Source organism: Thermobia domestica, chromosome 18, assembly GCF_964235325.1.
Source record: "Thermobia domestica chromosome 18, izTheDome1.hap1.1, whole genome shotgun sequence".
In the NCBI taxonomy this organism is placed as follows: Eukaryota; Metazoa; Arthropoda; class Insecta; order Zygentoma; family Lepismatidae; genus Thermobia; species Thermobia domestica.
This window is the reverse complement of record NC_137471.1, coordinates 7,715,933-7,735,238: the sequence shown is the minus strand read 5'-3', so window position 1 is coordinate 7,735,238 and position 19,306 is coordinate 7,715,933. Positions and strand designations below refer to the sequence as shown.

The following is a 19,306-nucleotide window of genomic DNA, read 5'->3' as shown; positions in this document are numbered from 1 at the left end:
CAGCTTTTGTTTTACTTTTTGTTTTGTGCTACTTTGGATGTATATTGTCCTATCCATCTCTGTTGTACTGTAAGTCTGGTAGAAGCTTCCAAACTTCGGATGTTTCTCATACTATAGCATTCTTAGTTTGCAACGCTGAATATTAAATGTGGTATCTTAAATTTTTGGTTAACATGTAGATTTGAAATATGTAATAATCTGACGTAGTTCCATTAGAAAAAAAAAACTTTATATTTGGTTGGCTACACTGTTCCTTAAGTGCTGTTACTACATAATACGTGTGAAGATGTCCTCCTCTTTATAGTTACTTTGTGCAAAGTTTCGCTTGTCTCCTTCTTTTGTTTTTTCCTTTATCACGGTTGGACATTATAAATGCTTCATCCTATATGTATATATATGTTAAGTAGAGTCTGAATAACCCGATGTTCTGTGTAATCTGAGCCACTCAAAAGGACCTGAGCGCTAACAACGTGGAATTCCATTTCCAGCATGTCCTTGCGAGCACGGTGGATCTGTGGTAGATAGCTTACGTCTGGTGCGTTGGGTCCCGAGTCCGATTCCCGGCCAAGTAAGTTTGTGGTGTTCAACATCGTGTTCATGGCATTTCTCGGAACCCTTCCGTTTCCTCTCACTTTCTCATTCCAATAATTCTTCCATCATCATTCACTTACCTTAATCCGTCTCCTTTAGCTCAAAAGAGCATAAACTGAAAGATTTCATTTCATTCATTCATTCATTTATTTCGTCTTTTTAGGCATACATATTGCACGATTACGTGCGTATGAATAAGACTCGTTAAAGGCAAGGGCGCCCATGTTGTGGTTTCCAAGGGGGGGGGGACAAGTATAAGCGACGTTTCAAAAATAGTTTCAAATTTTGCTGTAACTAATGTAAAAATTCTATTGGGTTTTCGATATTCCCAAGTACAATTTCCTCTTGGTGGGGGGGGAGAGCGCCCCATCTTGCTCCCCCTGATGGCCGCCCTTGGTCAAAGGTACAAATATATAAAATACGTAGTAATGACAAATACATACCTATTGAATTAAACTACTATGCTACATCTACGATATAAAAGCAGTACAAAACAACATATATTTCCAAAACTATCAATAGACAAATTCACTTACATATCTAAAAATTCATTTACAGAATAAAAGCAGTGCTGCAACAGATATGTTTTCATTAACCTCTTGAACTCTCCTTTTTGCTCTGTCCTTCGAATATACTGAGGAAGTTTATTGTACAATATGGTACCGATAAACATTGGATTCCTTTCATGTAACTTAGTGCAGTGCTGTTTGCTGGGGATTTTATCCTTATGCCTGGTATCATATTTATGTGTTGATGGTGTGTTAAATAAGACAATGTTGTTTTTGACAAAGAGCAGCAATCGGAATATGTAAAGAGATGGTAAAGGCAAAATTTTAAATTCCTTAACCCATAAGTACTCGCGCCCTTTTTTGTGACAGCAGTTCTTGCGCGGGGGTCCAGTAGACCCCAAATTGATATTAGTTTTTTACAATAAAAATATTTTTTTTAATAATTAAGACAATGTAGCATAACTTTAGACATGTTTTTAAAAGTATTTGCTGTAATTAATTTTTTTTGTACTCGTTTTGAAACCTTTTTTTATATTTTTTCATCAGGACTTGTGGCTAGCAATACAAAACTTACCTGTTTGGGGGTCTGTGAACACCCCGCGCGAGTACTTAAGGGTTAAATATTGGCCTACATGTATCGTTTATTTTGGCCCCTGCTATAGTTCTTAAAAGCCTTTTTTGAATTACAAACAACGTATTACTGTTTCAAGAATTTCCCCAGTAGATTATGCCGAATGTAAGTAAAGACTGAAAGAGCCCGAAACATTTTTCCCAGCACACCTTTAAAGTTAGTTACGGTATTGTGTATTCTAACAGCTATGGATACTTAATTGCATAGTACAGTAATTTAATTATACTTCATTTTTTTTGAATACTCACTTCAGTCATGTTCTGTTATTTGCTAAGCCATCTGCTTGATTTATTGTGCATATGACAGTTACTTTTAGTCGAAATATTTTGATTGAAACAATGAGTGCTAAAAATAAAATGAAATTGTTCCTATGGAAATAAAATTATTAATAGTGGAAAAGACTCACCTTGGAACATCCTTAAGTGAAGAAAAATCGATATAGTTTCGATGGTCGGTTACCATCATCCGCGGTGTGTGTGTTTCACACTAGACTGAGGATGATGGCAACCGACCATCGAAACTATGTGCAATTTTTCTTCATTTAAGAATGCTTCAAGATGGATGTTTTCAATCTTGGAGGTACTTTGAATCATAAAAAGAGATTTCCTGCAGAATATGGTGAAAAACAGGTAAGCTTAGAAGACCTGTATCGAAACAGGAACAAAATAGAATAATTCAAATCTAATTTTCGCAAGTAGTAGTAGAACATTATGGTACGAATATTACCGTATTTATTTTGTACTGAAACTATATACAAAAGCGAAATTGATCGGAAAGAAGAAAGAAAGGCTGTAAATTTTTGTGTACCTTACAGATGTTGAATATGAGCGTCCTGTGTAACATGGGAGATACCCAACCTATGATGTAGCTCTTGCCAGACACGTTCCAACGTATTTTCTTAACATACCTGTTGATTTTAGAGCCTGTACGAGTTGCAATATGCATAACTCAAAAGTATAGATGCCTTCGTACAATACACCGTATAGTGGTTTGTGGCACATTCAGTTTAATACTACTTCTGCTGTTCGATTTTCTTGACTTATTCAAATGCAGCACGGATCCTATCCACTGTTTTCCTCGATGTTTCTGTCAACCAGGACTTTCATGGAGCACAAACAAACCAGTGTACTCAAACTTCTGCAACTAAGTGTGAAATACAGTTTCTACGCGGTACTTGTTTCTAGAGTTTTGTACGAAAATGTCTCTGCATTGTTACAATAGCCCTGCTCCTGCAAATTCTATCACAATACGCACGCTCTGGATTTTTGGTGGACATTTACATTGTGAACTGTTTTCCAACAACTAGCGGCTTTGACATAAACTACAAGCATAGTATATAAAACTTACAGCCTTTCTCTCTTCTTTTCCGGCCAATCTTGGTTTTGTGTGCAGCGAGCCGCGGTGGCTCTGTGGTAGATCGCTCACCAATGGTACATGGGGTCCATGGTTCGATCCTAGTTCGCACCAAGGGAACTTTGTGGTGGACAAACAACGTGTGCGTGAGTTTTCTCGGGGTTCTCCTGTTTTCTCCCACTTTATTCATTCCAGCATTCCTTTCATTTCTTATCATCACAGTCTCCTTTAGACTAGCCGGCATAACCGTAGGACGTAAAACAGAAAGATTTCAGTTTTGCTTTTGTGTACCATTTCAGTACAAAAATAAATACACTTTCTTTTTGCACCATCTTTTTAAAATTGCATAGCTAATCTTTTTAATGATAGAAGCCACAGAGCTCAAATATATCTAAATTCTTGTAAGTTGCTGGCTTGTCTGTCTAAATTTTAAACTTTCGCTATGTTTTCAACTATAACATTTTTCTTAAATACAGTAATTACATGCAAGTAGATACTGCATTATTTTTATTTACGACCCAAATTGTATTTACTATTCATTGTTTATACTTAAACTTTGTAGAAATGGAAAAGTGACTTCCCGCACGCTTATCCTTAGGCGATTGGATGATGATGGATTTGTTTTCATGACAAACAGATATAGCAGGAAAGCACGTGATTTAGTAAGTATGTATTTAACTACTTCATTACGTTTAGTATAGTGGTATTATTTCCATCCTTTGTCATACGTAATGTTTACGGAATAAACGTATATATTGGACACGTCAAGCAAAGCATTTACGAGGGCCGTTATTTATATTTTAAGCCTAAATGAAAAAAAAAAGGAGTAATTTGTCATTAAAAATTGATTTATTGTTTTTCGAAATATTCTCCTTTATGATCAATACTCTTTTGCATTCGTTCGAACCATTTGTCAAAGCATTTTTTCCAATCTTCTTGAGACACCTCCTAATATGGTTTTTGAAAATCGTTGTCCACACAATTTATTCTTGACATTCTGGAACAAGAAGAAGTCATTGGGTGTCAAATCAGGACTGTACGGCGGATGACCCATTAATTCGATTTTTTGAGTGTTCAAATAGTCGGTTGTTAGACGAGATGTGTGAGAGCTCGCATTGTTTTGATGAAGTATGATCTGAAGGCGCTTGTTTGTTTTCCGTATTTGACCGAAGATCTCCGGCAAACAAATTGTTGTGTACCATTCAGAGTTGACCGTTTCTACGTTTCTCTAAAGGCACAGTTGCCACATGACCAGTTTTCTCGAAAAAACAGGCGACCATTTGTTTCGATGTGCTTCGAGCGCGAGCAACTTTTGTTGGATTTGGTTCATCTTGAAACACTCATACAGTCGACTGCTGTTTACGTTCCGGCTCATATGCATATATACATGATTCGTCATCTGTTACAATCTTATATACGACTTTCGAAGCACCACCATTGTATTTATTGAGCATTTGTGTGCACCAATCGACGCGAGCTTCTTTCTGAGTTTTTGTTAAATTATGTGGGATCTAACGAGAACAAACCTTTCTCACAGCTAAATGATCATGTAATATTTTATATATGCTGGTGGAACTAATGCGTTGCCTCAATCTCATAGTATGTCACATGACGATCTTGCAGAAGTAGGTTTTGCACAGCATCAATGTTTTCTTGAATAACAACTGATTTTGGACAACCTTCGCGAATTTCGTCAGTGAGCGAATGGCGCCCACGAGTAAAATCATTATACCAGCGTTTTACAGTGGCAAAGGATGGAGATTCATCGCCAAATGTGAAAGTAAGTTGTTCGATGCACTCTTGTCTTGATAATCCACGTCGAAAATCTTAATAAATCATCGCATGAAAATTTTCTCGAGTTAATTCCATTTCTCTGTTGTCAAGCGATCTTCAAGTCAACGTAAACAACACAAATAAAACTATTGACAAAACATTTGAAGTACATTGTGGTCAACAATGTCAAATGTTTCTATGCAAACAAAAACTGGCGCCTAACTACAATCAGTGTTGCCAAGGCTCAAAATATAAATAGTGGCCCTCGTATAAACATATATTCTTCTCGTGTTCGAAATTTCCACTTGAAATTTTTAACACGAAAAGGTTAGTTATTTTTATTATTTATAATATTGTTTCTTGCAGTTGCGTACAAACAATATAATATATGAACTCATTATAGAACTTGATTTAGAAGAGTGGCCGCACGTAGCGTAGTCGGTAACGCTCTCGCCTTCGGTGCGAGCGGTCCCGAGTTCGATTCCCCATGAGGGCACTCGGTCGAAAAGGTGTAAAAGCTTTTTCAGGCCAGCCATCCTGAATGAGGTTTTCCTGAATTTTCCTCATTCATACCAGGCGAATGCCGGGGTGGTACCTAACTTATAGGTCCCAGATCAGACCTCTTCCTTCCTTCCCCAACCCTTTCTTTCTTCCCCCTTTTTTTCCGGGTAGTGTGCTCGTCGAAGGACGTCATTCCTCACACGTGGTGGGCTAACATGGTCAAGATGCCGAAAGCCCAGAAATCTAATTCGTTGATTTAGAAGTATATTTCAAAACTGACCTCGATATTACCGGAATCGAGAATTGCGTATTGTCTTCTACTACAATATTTGAAATGAGTTGGAATTGCAAATGATTGCAGGATTAAGAATTGTATGCGCTGTTATTGTATTCATACAATAATTTCATATTAACAGGCAACCCAAAAGTAAGTACAGTTTGTATGGGGAAATGTATCAGAACGGTAAGATGATAATGGCTGACACGTTTTTCATCCGGCCCTCTTGTAAACGAATGTTTGTATATTAAAAAGAAAAGAAAGAAAGGAAAAAATGGATAGAATTTCAACAGGATTCATTTGATTCACAACTTTTTCCGACTCTTAAATGAAAGAAACATGGAAATTAAGTTTATAACGAATGTGTTCTTATTTCTAGAAATTCAATTAAAGTCAAATTAGTACATAAATAATAATCTATACTTCATTTAAAGACAGAAATTAAAAATTGTAATTGCTGATAGTATGATTTGATAGTGGCTAAAAGGAAAAATCTTCTGAACGTCAGATGCAAGCGAATTGGGTTAAAAATTTAGATTTTACACTGTACTGTATCTTAAAAAGCTTTCCCACCTTGTCAAGATTAGCGACTTATTTTCCCTTTTGCAATGGCAAAAAGCTGAGGAGAAGGAAAGTTTATTTTTGTTGTTTACCATCTTATCTTTAATGAATAATACCGTTTTTGCTAAGATACTTGTCAATAGACATACGAAGGCTACCTGCTTAATCATAGCCTAGTTATAAAGTTTAATAATGGGATACGCATGTTATCTGAATCTGTGAAACTTGAATATATAGCACTCATTTCCATGTTCCCTGAAATCAGATAATGTGCATAAACTTATCCCGCGCTTCTTCTTCCGACAATGGAGGCTGCTATTTTTCCTATGTTCGTATTTATTAAATATTCTATATTTGATACTCTTTGGGTATGTTTGCATAGAAGATATACACATCTCAGAAATTTCAAAATAAGAATAGATGAGTGAAGTGATTTTATTACTTCCGCTATCAATGTAAGTGCAGGGATCTACAACTCAAATTTTCGGTTCCAAACAAAATGTCTGCTGGCTAAAGAAAGCATAGCTCGATGTATGCTTCGTTTTATTTTCATGTAAACATGTTTCCCTTTCGTAATATCTCTGCTCAATTTGCTATTTAAGACTTTAACAGGGGGGCGCTGTGGCTCAGTGGTAGACCGTTCACCTCCGGTGCTTGGGGTCCCTGGTTCGATCCCAGTTTGCGCCGTGTGGACTTTGTGGTGGACAAACACCGTGCTCGTGGGTTTTCTCGGGATTCTCCCGTTTCCTCCCATTTTCTTCATTCCACCATTTCAGTCATCTCTCATCATCACCGTCTCCTTTAGCCTAACCGGCATAACCGTAGGACGTAAAACTTAAAGATTTCATTTCATTTTTTTAAGACTAACAAAACACAACCATTGTAACTTCTATATGTACCTTAAGTCATTCGAACCAACCGTAAACAAATGAACATCAAGTATTATAGGAAATACGTTTTGCTTAACCTGTCTATATGTATTAAACACGAACGTGTGGAAAAAGTAACAGTTTTTGCTGTCGGAAGAAGATAAACGGAATAGTTTCCGAAATATCGCAGAAGTTTCTACTCATTCTGTAATATTGAGCTCGTTCGTGGCTAAGCGGTTAGCGTACTCGCCTTTGGCGTGGGAGACTCGGGTTCGATTCCCGGTGGGAGCTCATCTGGTTCGGATTCCACGTTAATCAGTAGGTCCCTTCTCATATAGCTTCGCTGCTGACAGAGACGTTAAACTCAAACGCAACTTAGTTCAACTCAATCTGCAATATTAAAAACTCAGGGGACTCGTAAGTGAGTGTTATAAATTTAAAAAACAAGTGATTTTCATTTCACAGTGTGAAACTACAAAAGACTTCCAAACTATGCGAATTCAATACTCAAAGTTGAAGTAGTACGTTTGTAACTTTTAGTTGCAACAGAGCGACAAAATCAGACATAGAACCTGTTCCTCGGACGCTAGATTCATATCAAAAAGTCATTCGTAGCTATCTCGTGCTATTTTTGCTCTATGGAGATCAATATTGAAACCGGAAGTAGTAATAAATTTACACCCTTTCCGGCTTTATTAGAGAGATACGACTGAAGATAGTATCTTTCTTGAGACGCCAAATCGATTCTTTAAAAGAAAAACAGTCGCTATCTGTTACTGTTTTTGTTTTATAACAATCAACGTTGAGACCGAAAATAACTACTTCCGGTTTTAATAAAAGGTTAAAGGATGAGATAAAATCTATTCTTAAGATGTTAAATCGATTCCAGTAAACTGCTTGTTTATATCTCTTAGTCGTTTTTGCTCTGATACATGTCAACAGAGGACAGACGGGCAGTTTGGAAGTCCTATAAATGCTCCTTATGTTCTTTAAGTAACTAGTAACTCGTTGTAATTTTGGTGAAATGTGTAATTTCTCAAAGTTTACATATTTTAACGTATGTTAGCTTATAATGTATAGCATAAACAATTGAATTGTATAAACAGATGCTAAATTTTAAACTTATTCTTAATTTCAGGCGGAAAATCCACAAGCTGCTGCTTTGTTTTGTTGGGCGTATAAGAAAAATGACATTGTTATACAAAGACAAGTAAGCCAGATATATCTATTCTCTTTATGAAATTCAGTCATATTCATAAGAACCTTGTCACCATCCACTCAGAATCGTAGATATAAATCCATACTTTTGTACAAAAAAGGAGTACTATAGATGAAAATGTGAAATTTGGAAATTTGGGGCGAAAATTCATTTTGTTACGAAAACGAGGGATAAGAAAGGAGTTTTTGAAACACATATTCTAAAGAGGAAGAAGCAAAAGGGAGGGAGGTCTTTTTTTATTGCTAAGAATGGTGTATCTTACGAATTCATGAAGTTAGAAAGACAAAACTCGGAATAAGCTCCTCATAAAAAATAACGAAACTTTTTTTTTTTTTTTTTTTTTTTTTTTAGCGTTTTCTAAAACTTTGCACTTTAAGAGGCAATTTCTGTATTTTGCAAATTTCTCACTATTTATTCAGGAAATGCTCAATGTAAGATTTTGCTTGGGACATTAAATTCGGCATTTAAGTTCTTAACTAAAATAAGAGAATACGTGATTCAGCGTTTACGAAAATTCCGCACCTAGATTATATATATATATATATTTAATTTTTTACTTTATTCAGAAAATGACCACTATGGGAATTCACTTAAATTGGAGATGTAAGCATTTTCGAAAATTCAGCTCCTAAAGTGGCAATTTGTAGAATATTAAAAATTTCCAATTCGTTACGCAGAAAATGCGAAAAGTGAAGATTCGTTTCAATTGGAGGTGTGGAAATAGGCATATAAAATGTACATTAAAAATGAAACACGTGTTTTAACGTTTTCGAAAATTCTGCTCCTCAGGTGAGAATGGGGCAATTTTTATTCCCCACTAATGTATTAATATTTCTTTCTATTTATTTAGAAAATGCTCAGTATAAGAATTCGCTTACGTTGGAGATATAAAGTGTGGCATTTGAACTCTAACAAAAAAGAAGGGGATACATGTATTAGCATTTTCGGAAATTCAGCTCGGAGAGGATAAGTGAGGGCATTCTCTACTCACTCACCGATGCCTATACCATTCTGTTGTATCTAGAAAGGTGAGATTTGCACTGAAAACTCCCTTTCGTACGAGAACAAGAAGCAAGCGAAGTTATGAGAAAAAATTTAAAAGAAAGAAAAAAAAAACATATGCTAAGGAGATGAAACGGGTTTAAATATTTTTGTTAATAATAGTTTCTCTTGAATTCCTAAGTTAGGGAGATAAAATTCGGCAAATATACCCCACATTAAAAATTAACGAACAAATGTTTCAGTAGTTTCAAAAATTCTGCTGTTAAAGGGAACAATTTCTATAAAATTCATCTATCTATGGCTGTACTAATGTACAAGGTATCCGGAAGGTTGCGCAATCCGAGATATGGAGCATCAGATCTTTTGAATCATAAGTGGGAAAGAAATTAAACTTCCATCGAGGGAAGACTTGTATTTGTATGTATATACTTTTGCTGTATAAAACATGGGGTGGGCGTTCGACATTTGTCCTCACGAAGCCAAAATCATTCGAAGATGATGATGAGTTTTAAATTATTTTTTAACGAAACGGGAAAACTCACGATTAGGAAACAGCTGTGGCATTTTTGTGGACAAACGGGAATGTTACGTTATTGTGTAAGCTGTCTGGCATCAAGTCCAGACATCCCACGGCCGTGATAATGACGTGCTGTAAACAACACCTATTTTCCGTCATTATGGCATAATGTAACAATACAGAGGGTGTCAACACATGTGGCCAGCCACCAACTATGGTACGAATACAGGGTTACAAACAAAGATATTGCAAATGTAGGTAGGTAGTTTAGGTTGGTAGGACAAAAATTAAAGACGCATTACAATATGTAAAATTTAGTAGTTTCGTGGTCAGTGTCCTATTTAAATTAGAACAATTCACTACTGCTCCAGGTTTTTTTTTCTTTCTTTCTTTGAATTCTAAAAGATCGTACCTGGCAGGGAAGTTAAGGTTCACGTAGAACTTGCAGTTAATTAACCTCCTCAGGGTAGTGCAGGTGAAAAGATTGAAAATGACATAGTTGGCTGAATTATTCTTCTTAAACACTGCTTTGTTATAATTGCATTGCATACTTGTATAATTTAACGCTATCTTAAAAAAAATACTTTGTTATAAAAAGAATAATTTATAACGTTGATGAACAGCATTTGATTTCGGTTTATGTATATGAAAGAAACTGTGGATATAGCATGTTAATGAATAGACAGAAAATTAGGTATTTAGAATATCATTTGCGTCTCATTATTTATGTTAAAAATAAGTTTAAAGTAAAGTATAATTTGTAAAAGCACGTGTATAAAGTATATTTATGAGAAACATAAAGCAGGATCCAAGTTGTTCAATTAATAAACTTCAGGTGTCTTGATATTTTCTTTTCTAACTTCCTTTATAATTTAATCACTTTTGTAACCTTTCGAATTTAGTTTTGCATTTTAAAAATATTTTTACATCTTTTTTATTTATTTATTTTACATCTGTCATTTGGCATGATGTCCTCTTTTTGTTTCTCTTTCTTTCCTTGTTATAAGATTTGGATAAGAGCTAGGTGGGAGAAGGGTACATGGGCCGGATTATTTCAACTGATTACTTCTTAATGATTTTGAGTAACAAACATATCCATTTACTTTATCCTGGTAGTAAAACCTCGCGTTCTTTAATAAAGACATTGTAATTTATGCTCTGGCCCACTGTTGTATCTTTACGCATCGTTACACCTTCCATCAGACGGTAGTGAGGCAGCTGAAGGTATCACGTGCTGTTTGTATGCGAGCGTGCAGCTACAGTCGTGAGGCTCTTACATATCTATTTCCTATTTCTGTCCTCAGCTGTCAACCACATACCCGCGAACTTATTTGAAAAGATCAGAGAAGCATTTTATAACTGCTGTTTTGTCATCAAATCAATACAATACCCATTGCTAAAGCGAGCTGTTTGCAAATTCTTTTGATTTCGAAAACTGAAGTTATTTGCGAACAGAAAGCGATTCAAAGCAAGAAAAGAAGCTTTGATAATTTGGCACCCATTCAGTTCAGCGCAGGATATTGGCTACACTTTGGCTTTGGTGACGTTAGGTAGCTTTTTGTAGAAGGGTACATGGGACGATTTATTTCAACTGATTACTTCTTAATGATTTTGAGTAACAAACATATCCATTTGCTTTATCCTGGTAGTAAAACAAAATGTTTGTTAAGTTATTACAAACGTTGGGGAAAATACAACGGTTCATGGCGTTGTAGTTCAAGGAGAAGTAAATGTACTTGTTTGTTTACAGATATATTTATTTATTAGTTAAAGAAGAGTTTTGTAATGCCTTAGCGGAGAGGAAGTGCCATTAAAGTTTTAAGAGTTTAGGCAGTTGGACACAGTACCTCCAAGAAGTAGAGTGTGTCCCTTGAAACCTCTCTCATTTTATCCGATTGCACAGCAGAAGGTATAAGTGATAGGAAAGTGAAACGAAATAAATTTAAAAGAAAGAAAACAAAAAAAAAAAAAAAAACAAAAAAAAACTTACAAACTCCCTTCGTGGCCACTATTGTTAATACGAGCAATCGTTTGTTTCGACCTCTTACAAGGTACCTTCTCTAGGATCACATTTTCTGTCACCTTTTATCTTTTATCAGTATCGATCATCTTTTGTTAACTTTATTATCCTTTTGCTGAGATCGATGGATTTTTCTTTATTTATTCAGTTTGTTTATTTATTTATTTTTTCTCCATGTTAAAAAGTATGTTTCGAAATTTTCCTATACAGAATATGAGACTTCCTGGTAGTAAGTGCCAATTCAACAAAGGTTTGTTTCCTAAAAAATCCCTCTTACTAGTTCACTCTGAATAATTAAAGTAATCGTTAATTTAATTTGAAACTGCATTTGTTTTCTTTCTGAAAAGGAAAGACAAATGACAGTTTACACATATAACTAACTAACGAACTCCATAGCCTATGAAACCTGGAGGGCCAATGCCGCGTTCACAATAACTTTCCATTGACTTTTGTTCTTAGCCAACTGAATCCTATTTACTTTGTAATACTACTTCTTACTCCTATTTCTGCGAGTTCTATCCTAATATTATTCTGGAAATAGTGACTACATTACTTACCACATAAGATCAAGAAATAAGTTCGTGAGCATACAAAAGCCGTTACTAGAAACAGCCTTATTCTCTTCAATTGTTAGTGGACGGATACGGTATTAGCTATGTAGGTCTTAAAAAGTGACATATATATATATATTAATACAAGGGTCTCATTTTCTTACACATAACAGTACAAAAGAACATACAATGGGAAAACAGTGAGTTTCCAACAAACAAAAATTAAAGTGATCATAATCATGCCCCCCGAAGTGATTATAATCTTGAAATGTTAAAAGCACTTAAAGAAGCATAAGAAAGCACCGCAGCATAAAGTCCATTGTTCTACAGGTGTATTGAAGTGTTCCTTATAGTGTCGATTAGTAATTATGTTCCATTTTGGTGTTCCTTTCAGGCGCATGTTCTGCGTAAACTCATTGGTAATTTCTTTACTCTGTAATCATTAATTTAATTTGTGCAGATCACACTACAAGTCCTGCATGCTGTGTATTTTATTCATAAGAAACTAGCATTAATGAAATATCACTTATATAGTAGTAATAAGTCAAACAATAAACTACAAAGACAATATAAAATTAAGTGGTTTTAAATATTTCAACATAAAATTATGTGAGTTATTCTTCTCGTGGTAACTACGATCTATACATCCTGATAATTCATTCGTAAGATCTAAAGCGGGAAGTTTTAATGGAAAATGCAGTATATTTTTGGAAGTAATAGAACCTTGTGGTGTACTGTAGTGGCATCCAAAATTCAGAAGGGTAAAATAGCTTTTTAGACCTAAAAATGCAGCTGAAGGTATCTTTCTCAACTTTTATCTACAGTAGAGGTTAAATTTAGCAGCTTGTTATACATATAAAACATATAGGCATTGAGAACGAAAGAAATCACTCAGTGTTTGCTTTCTAAATATATATATATAATTGAAATTCTTTAAATAATATTCTTGTTTAATGCAGGATCTGGAAATACATTAATTTTATATGTTTTTGTAACTGTTCTTCCTCATATTCATTAGAATGTAGATAATGTTATTTTTAATATTTGACTTACTTTAGATTAGATTAGACTAGAGAGAGCGATTTAACAATCGGAGGAGCTCCTCCGTGGCTAAGCGGTTAGCGTACGTGCCTTTGGAGTGGGAGGCCCGGTTTTGTTTACCGGTGGGAGCTCATGTTGTTCGGATTCCACGTTAATCAGTAGGTCCACGTCTCATATAGCCTCGCTGCTGAACGGGACCTTCAACTCTAAATCAACTCATTAACAATCGGAGCTCACGTGAGCTCAGGCTTACTATTCTCAAAGGTGCTTGCGCTCACTTATCTCAATAAGATTCATTCTAGCTCAGACTTTCTGCTATTCGTTCGAACTCAGACTCGCTATCGCGCGTTAGGACGATCTCCTGTTCATTTACCTCGTTGAACTCACGCTCTGCCAGGACTAGAGCTCGCTTTCTTCAATGGGGCTCGGACTTATTCGTGTCCGCGCCCTCAAGAACCTCACTGAGGCTCGCGCTTGGCTCGAACTTAGGGTCAGCGTTACTGTCCCCTTATAGCACTTGTGCTTGCATTTAATTATTGAGCTCTATGCTGGTTGAGCCCGAGAGCTGGGCTCACGAGTTTAGACATCTGTGGCACAGACTATGGTTTTAATTATTTTATGGACACTTATGTGGAACAACGATGGAATAGCACAGGCAGATCTAGTGGGTGAATTAATAGGGATTCAAGCTTCGATTTCCATTTGTTCTGCAAGCTGATGATCCATATTCGAGTTGGGGCCGCGGTGGCTATGGTGCTTGGGGTCCCGGGTTCGATCCCAGCCCCCACCAAGTGAACTTTGTGGTGGACAAATACCGTGTGCGTGGGTTTCCTCGAAGTTTCCCGTCTCCTTCCACTTAATTCATTCCACCATTTCATTCATTACTCATCATCACCGTCTCCTTTAGCCTAACCGGCATAAGAGTGGGACGTAAAACTCAAAGATTTCATTTAATTTTTTTTCCATACTCGAGTTCCCGCAATTTTGACTGCCTGATTTTTCTGTTATTCCATAAATTAAATATTTGTAAAATTCATTTCCTCTCTTATTATACCACTTCTCAGAAAGCACGCTATACCGTTAAGATTCTTTTTCTCCTTTAGCACAGGCAACAAGGATTTGATTTCCAATGTGAATTCATGTAATGGTTCCAATCCCCATGTTTCTTTATTCTGCACATCTCACGTTTCTGTATTCTGTTGAAAAAAAAAAGTCCAAAATAAATAATAATCACCTAACGATACTCGCCCATGTGAAGCTGTACTAATTTAGTAAAATTTTGTTTCCTACAATAACTACATTTTTACTTATTTTCGTATTCGTATTTCACAGTAAATGAGTTTAACATTTTACTCTTCTTCATTCAGGTTAAAGTAGAAGGCACTGTCTATGAACTGAAGGCTAGCGAGTATATTGATCTCTACGAGCGTGAACCTTTGTATTGCAAAATTCGAAGTCATATTTGCCAACAGGGCGAAGTGGTCGACTGGGATGAACTAAAGAAAACTCATGATAGATACTTGAAAGATGTGGTTGAGTGCGGAGTGAAACTTCCTATGCCAGAAAATATGTAAGTCTCCGTATGAATTAATTATCTTCATTGCATTCGTATCTATTCATTCCCTAATTACAGCATCTGAAATAAAAATAGTTACATAACGAATTTATTTTTATTTTATTATATTTTTACACATCAAAACTATGCTGTACATTAACAATCACATTTGTTTAAATTAAAATTTAGAGATACTAAAATGAAAAGAACTTAATTTTATGATCGAAATATTTTCGCAAATTTTTCACAATTATTGGGGTATAAAAATTTTCAGTCAGACAATAGAACAATAAATTTCTATTAAATTTACCGTCTTCGGTCCCATATATAATATATAATCTCCCCGATACAAGCATATGTGTTTCACTATATTACGATCATTTACTTTCCAATTATCATATTAACCTTATTTGTATAGTTTGCCGTCCAGTTGTATAAATATTCAGTGTTGTCCTTTGTGTTAGAGAAGAAACACCTCATCTAGTTCTTTTCCATATGGTAAGGTGCCAAGAACCGACGACACGTTGCCACGTTGGATAGCAATAGATAAGCGTTGAATTAGGAAAGATGTTGAACGAACATCTCCAGTAACGATAGAAATGCGTCTGCCTTCTTCTCTAATAAAATCAAGGCTTGTAGATCCCCAAGCACCACTAGTCTCGATGGCAATTGGAGCAAAAATAAATTCATCAAGGAGGTTGTTATATTTCCTTTTCTTTTCTATCTCTCTACTACTAGCAATAGCTCCAGCATTCATAACAGCTAAAGGGAGACTTGAATGGGCAAATGTATCTGAACACGTAAAGTCCCATATTAGTGATTTGCCTCTCAACCAAGGAACTAATGTCATGCCATCAGGTCGTTTACCATCTGAACAACAACGTCCTGCAGGTTCGCGTATGGAAGGAATTCCAGCTGTGGTAAGGGCTCGTAAAATGATATCATTCATAGAGGAGTGTCTAACGTGTCTGCCCATGCTCTTTATGCATGAAAGGCCATGCAGGCCACGTTGGTTAACTTGATCCCCGCAAGCTGGGCAGCGATGTGGCTCACAAATAGCTGAATCTAATCTTAAGGCGACAGCAATTCGAAATGTTTCATTAGTCATATGGAGACCTAATGGTAAGAAGGGTATTGCATTCAACCATGCCCCAGCATGTAGGGATGAGGCAGCAAGAATCCTGGCTTTATTCTCTGGAGCAATAACTGACTTGTAAGAGAACTTCATGAAAATGCGCTGCAATTGGTGTATACCAAGATGCCTGAGAACCTCTTTTGTTTATTTCTGGAAGATCCGTATCTGTTAAATTTTTTCCATTTGGTAGAGCCTTGTTGAACTGTGCCATCTGGGTCTAGGTGGTAACCTTGCGGAAGAAGAGCCTCGACTAAACGAAGAGATCCGTGGTAAGACGCTAAAAAGGAAGGAATCGCCATATCCACGGATCGCCGAACACCAAGACCCCCTAATCTCACAGGTAAGTATGCTTGAATCCAAGATTCGTCGCTTAAAAAGCAGTTTAAAATTGACTTCAGACCCATTTTAAGGAAAAATCATATTTCTTCAGTAGTGGAGTCTCATTCCAAGATGGAAAGCATTATAAGAAGTAGTTTAAAGGAGGGATCGACAAAGAGGCACGTAGAAGAAAGAAAGCTGCATGGGCAGAAATCGAGGCGAGTCGAGATAAAAAATATTCTAACTTCGATATTTTCCTTAACAGGACATTAGTAAATGCTTCCTATGTGAGAGCAGCGCCTGGAAGACAAGCATCCTGGTTAGTTAGAAGACGTATTCCTGTGGCAACTTCGTCAAATTTTTTAAATAATAAGTCAAACTTGGCTTCATCTCACCCAAGAAATCCAACTTCGCACTTTGAAAAATTCAAATGTAGGCCAAGTGCAGATGCCTTATTAAATTTATTGTTTTATATATTGTTTTGTGTATTATTATCAGTGGTAGAGCGTTCATCTCCGGTGCTTAGGGTCCCGGGTTCGATCCCAGCTCGCGCCGTGCGGACCTTGTGGTGGACAAACATCGTGCTCGTGGGTTTCCTCGGGGTTCTCCCGTTTCCTCCCACTTTCTTCATTCCACCATTTCATTCATTTCTCATTATCATCGCCTCCTTTAGCGTAACCGGCATAACCGTGGGACGTAAAAGTGAAAGATTTCATTTCATTTTTTTCCCGAGATTTGGGTTGTAGATACTTAGATATATTTCGAAGTAGTATATGCACTGCTTGGATTGCAAGTAGTACAACTCCAAAATCAATTTATTCCAGGAGAAAACTTTGAACTTCATCTTTTGTCTGAAAATTGCATCAAGAAAACTTATTGCAAATCTTAACAAAAAAAAAAAAAAAAAAAAAAAATTGTAACTCGAAATTTAGATTGCAGATACTTAGATATATTTCGAAGTTCTATATGGACCGCTTGGATGCCAAGTGATGCGACCCCAGAATCAAAGTTTTCCAAAAGAAAACTTTGAACTTCGACTTCTCTTGTAAAACGCACCAAGAAAATGTTATTCACTATCATCATTAGAAGATAAACTTCATAAGTATTCTTTTGGTTGCAACCATTAAAAAAAAATATGAATTTTTCATCAGATATTAAACTTCAAAATTCTCTTCTGAAAAGTTTTCATTTTGGAGTGATCACTTGGCATCCAAGCAGTCCATATAGACGAGCAATATTCAAATTTTTATTTTCACATATATTTGTTTGTTGATTTTAATTAAGCACTGTAATGTATGTTGTATTTTTATTGCAGGGCTGGGTACAAGTTGATACCTGAGATTATGGAGTTTTATGACTCATATACAAATGCTATTGCGGACAGAATATTATTTGAAAGACCAGAGTGTGTTTGGAGATGGAAGAGAATTGCAGCTTGATATGATTACATACCAGTGTGTAAAAAGGGAGTTCTCAAGACGAAAGACTAAATCTCGTTAAGGAGTTATCATACTCAAGGATATTGATTGTTCTTTGTTCTGTACTTACAGATTTTTTTTTTTTTTTTTTTTTTTTTTAAGGTTGTAGTATAGGTTCGAAAAATATATCTTTTAATTTCTTTTCCTACATTGCCTAAACTGTCTTTCTTTTAAAAGTGTTACTTTTTCCTGTATTCAGTTTAGCATGTTGTACTGTTCGCAGGGAAGAACATAGTCTGTTTTTCCATTATTTTTTTTATAATAATGCAATTTTGAGAAACGTTTGAAAAATAAATAAATAAACCAGACAAATGGAAAGCGTTACATAACGGAGAGATTCCACAATATATATTCGTTGCCGAATATATTGCGGATAATAAGATCGAGGCATATAATGTGAGCAAAATTAGTCTGGTTTTAACCAAGAATTCGGATACAATTCCTGAAGTATGACATGGAGCATTATCATACTAGTACAAACGCCTCTGTTCAGATGCTCGCTTGTTCACAACCCATTGTAATACAGCTATGTAGATCCTGTTACAGCTATGATAATTGTTTGTGATGGAGGCTGCATTACACACTTTAGCCGTATCGTTCCTATTAAGGTTAGGCTTACTAGCTGCGTCTAACGAATTATAAATTTTCTCATATATATAACCTCTTACCAAAACCAATTAGCACCAAAATGTAAATACGAATATGTAGTTTAATATAATCTATAGTTTCAAGTAAAAGATGATATAAACAAAAAACATATTTATAAAATATAGAACCATGAATAAATACTCAACACATTTCAGCAAAGCTATATAATCTGAATCTAAACAATCAACATAATATAGTCTCATTTTTATTTTCTTTAAAACCTTTTCACTTTGACATGTGTGTATTTATTGCAACACTTATTTCCCAACAAATCTCCTTATTAATAATGCAGCCTTGTGGAACAAATTCGTGATGCACAGCTCCGAACATGCTAGAAAACAAAATCAGTGGCACTTTCGCCCTGAATCGTACTTGTACCGACTTTGGGACGGTATCAGGAAACCCTTATGCTCTATGATGATACTAGGCAAGAATATTGGATCTTTGGCGGCTGTTTCCTTGAGTTCCCAGCTGATGGTAACAGCATGTTCTGCTACGGGGCCAAGACGAAATCATCCTTCATGGACATTTTTCTAGCTTGGAAATTACCAAACCGGTGAAAGGTCGTTGCACGATTTGTTGATGCATCACCAAATGCAACTTATAATATTTCCTACATCTCTTCCAACATTTCTCCTGGTAACGTTCTCCCTAAATTTGAAACAAAACACAACTGGCGTTCCTTTTGACCACTTTCACAATCCAACACGTATCAGACAACACGTCCACGCAATTCTTCTCACTCAACACTGACTGC

General features: G+C 35.9%; 1 protein-coding gene across 5 annotated transcripts in view; it reads left to right on the top strand.

Moving 5' to 3' along the window:
* LOC145675514 (pyridoxine/pyridoxamine 5'-phosphate oxidase-like) overlaps positions 1-17,999 on the top strand; it is a 79,379-nt gene extending 61,380 nt beyond the window's left edge. For all 5 annotated transcript variants that reach the window (XM_081745968.1, XM_081745964.1, XM_081745965.1 and 2 more), the window contains exons 3-6: positions 3,647-3,746; positions 8,204-8,275; positions 14,783-14,985; positions 17,739-17,999. In XM_081745968.1, the coding sequence (XP_081602094.1) occupies positions 3,647-3,746; positions 8,204-8,275; positions 14,783-14,985; positions 17,739-17,862 (499 nt within the window). In that variant the 3' untranslated portion in view covers positions 17,863-17,999. The remainder of the gene's footprint in view (positions 1-3,646; positions 3,747-8,203; positions 8,276-14,782; positions 14,986-17,738) is intronic.
* Positions 18,000-19,306: the final 1,307 nt, after the last annotated feature.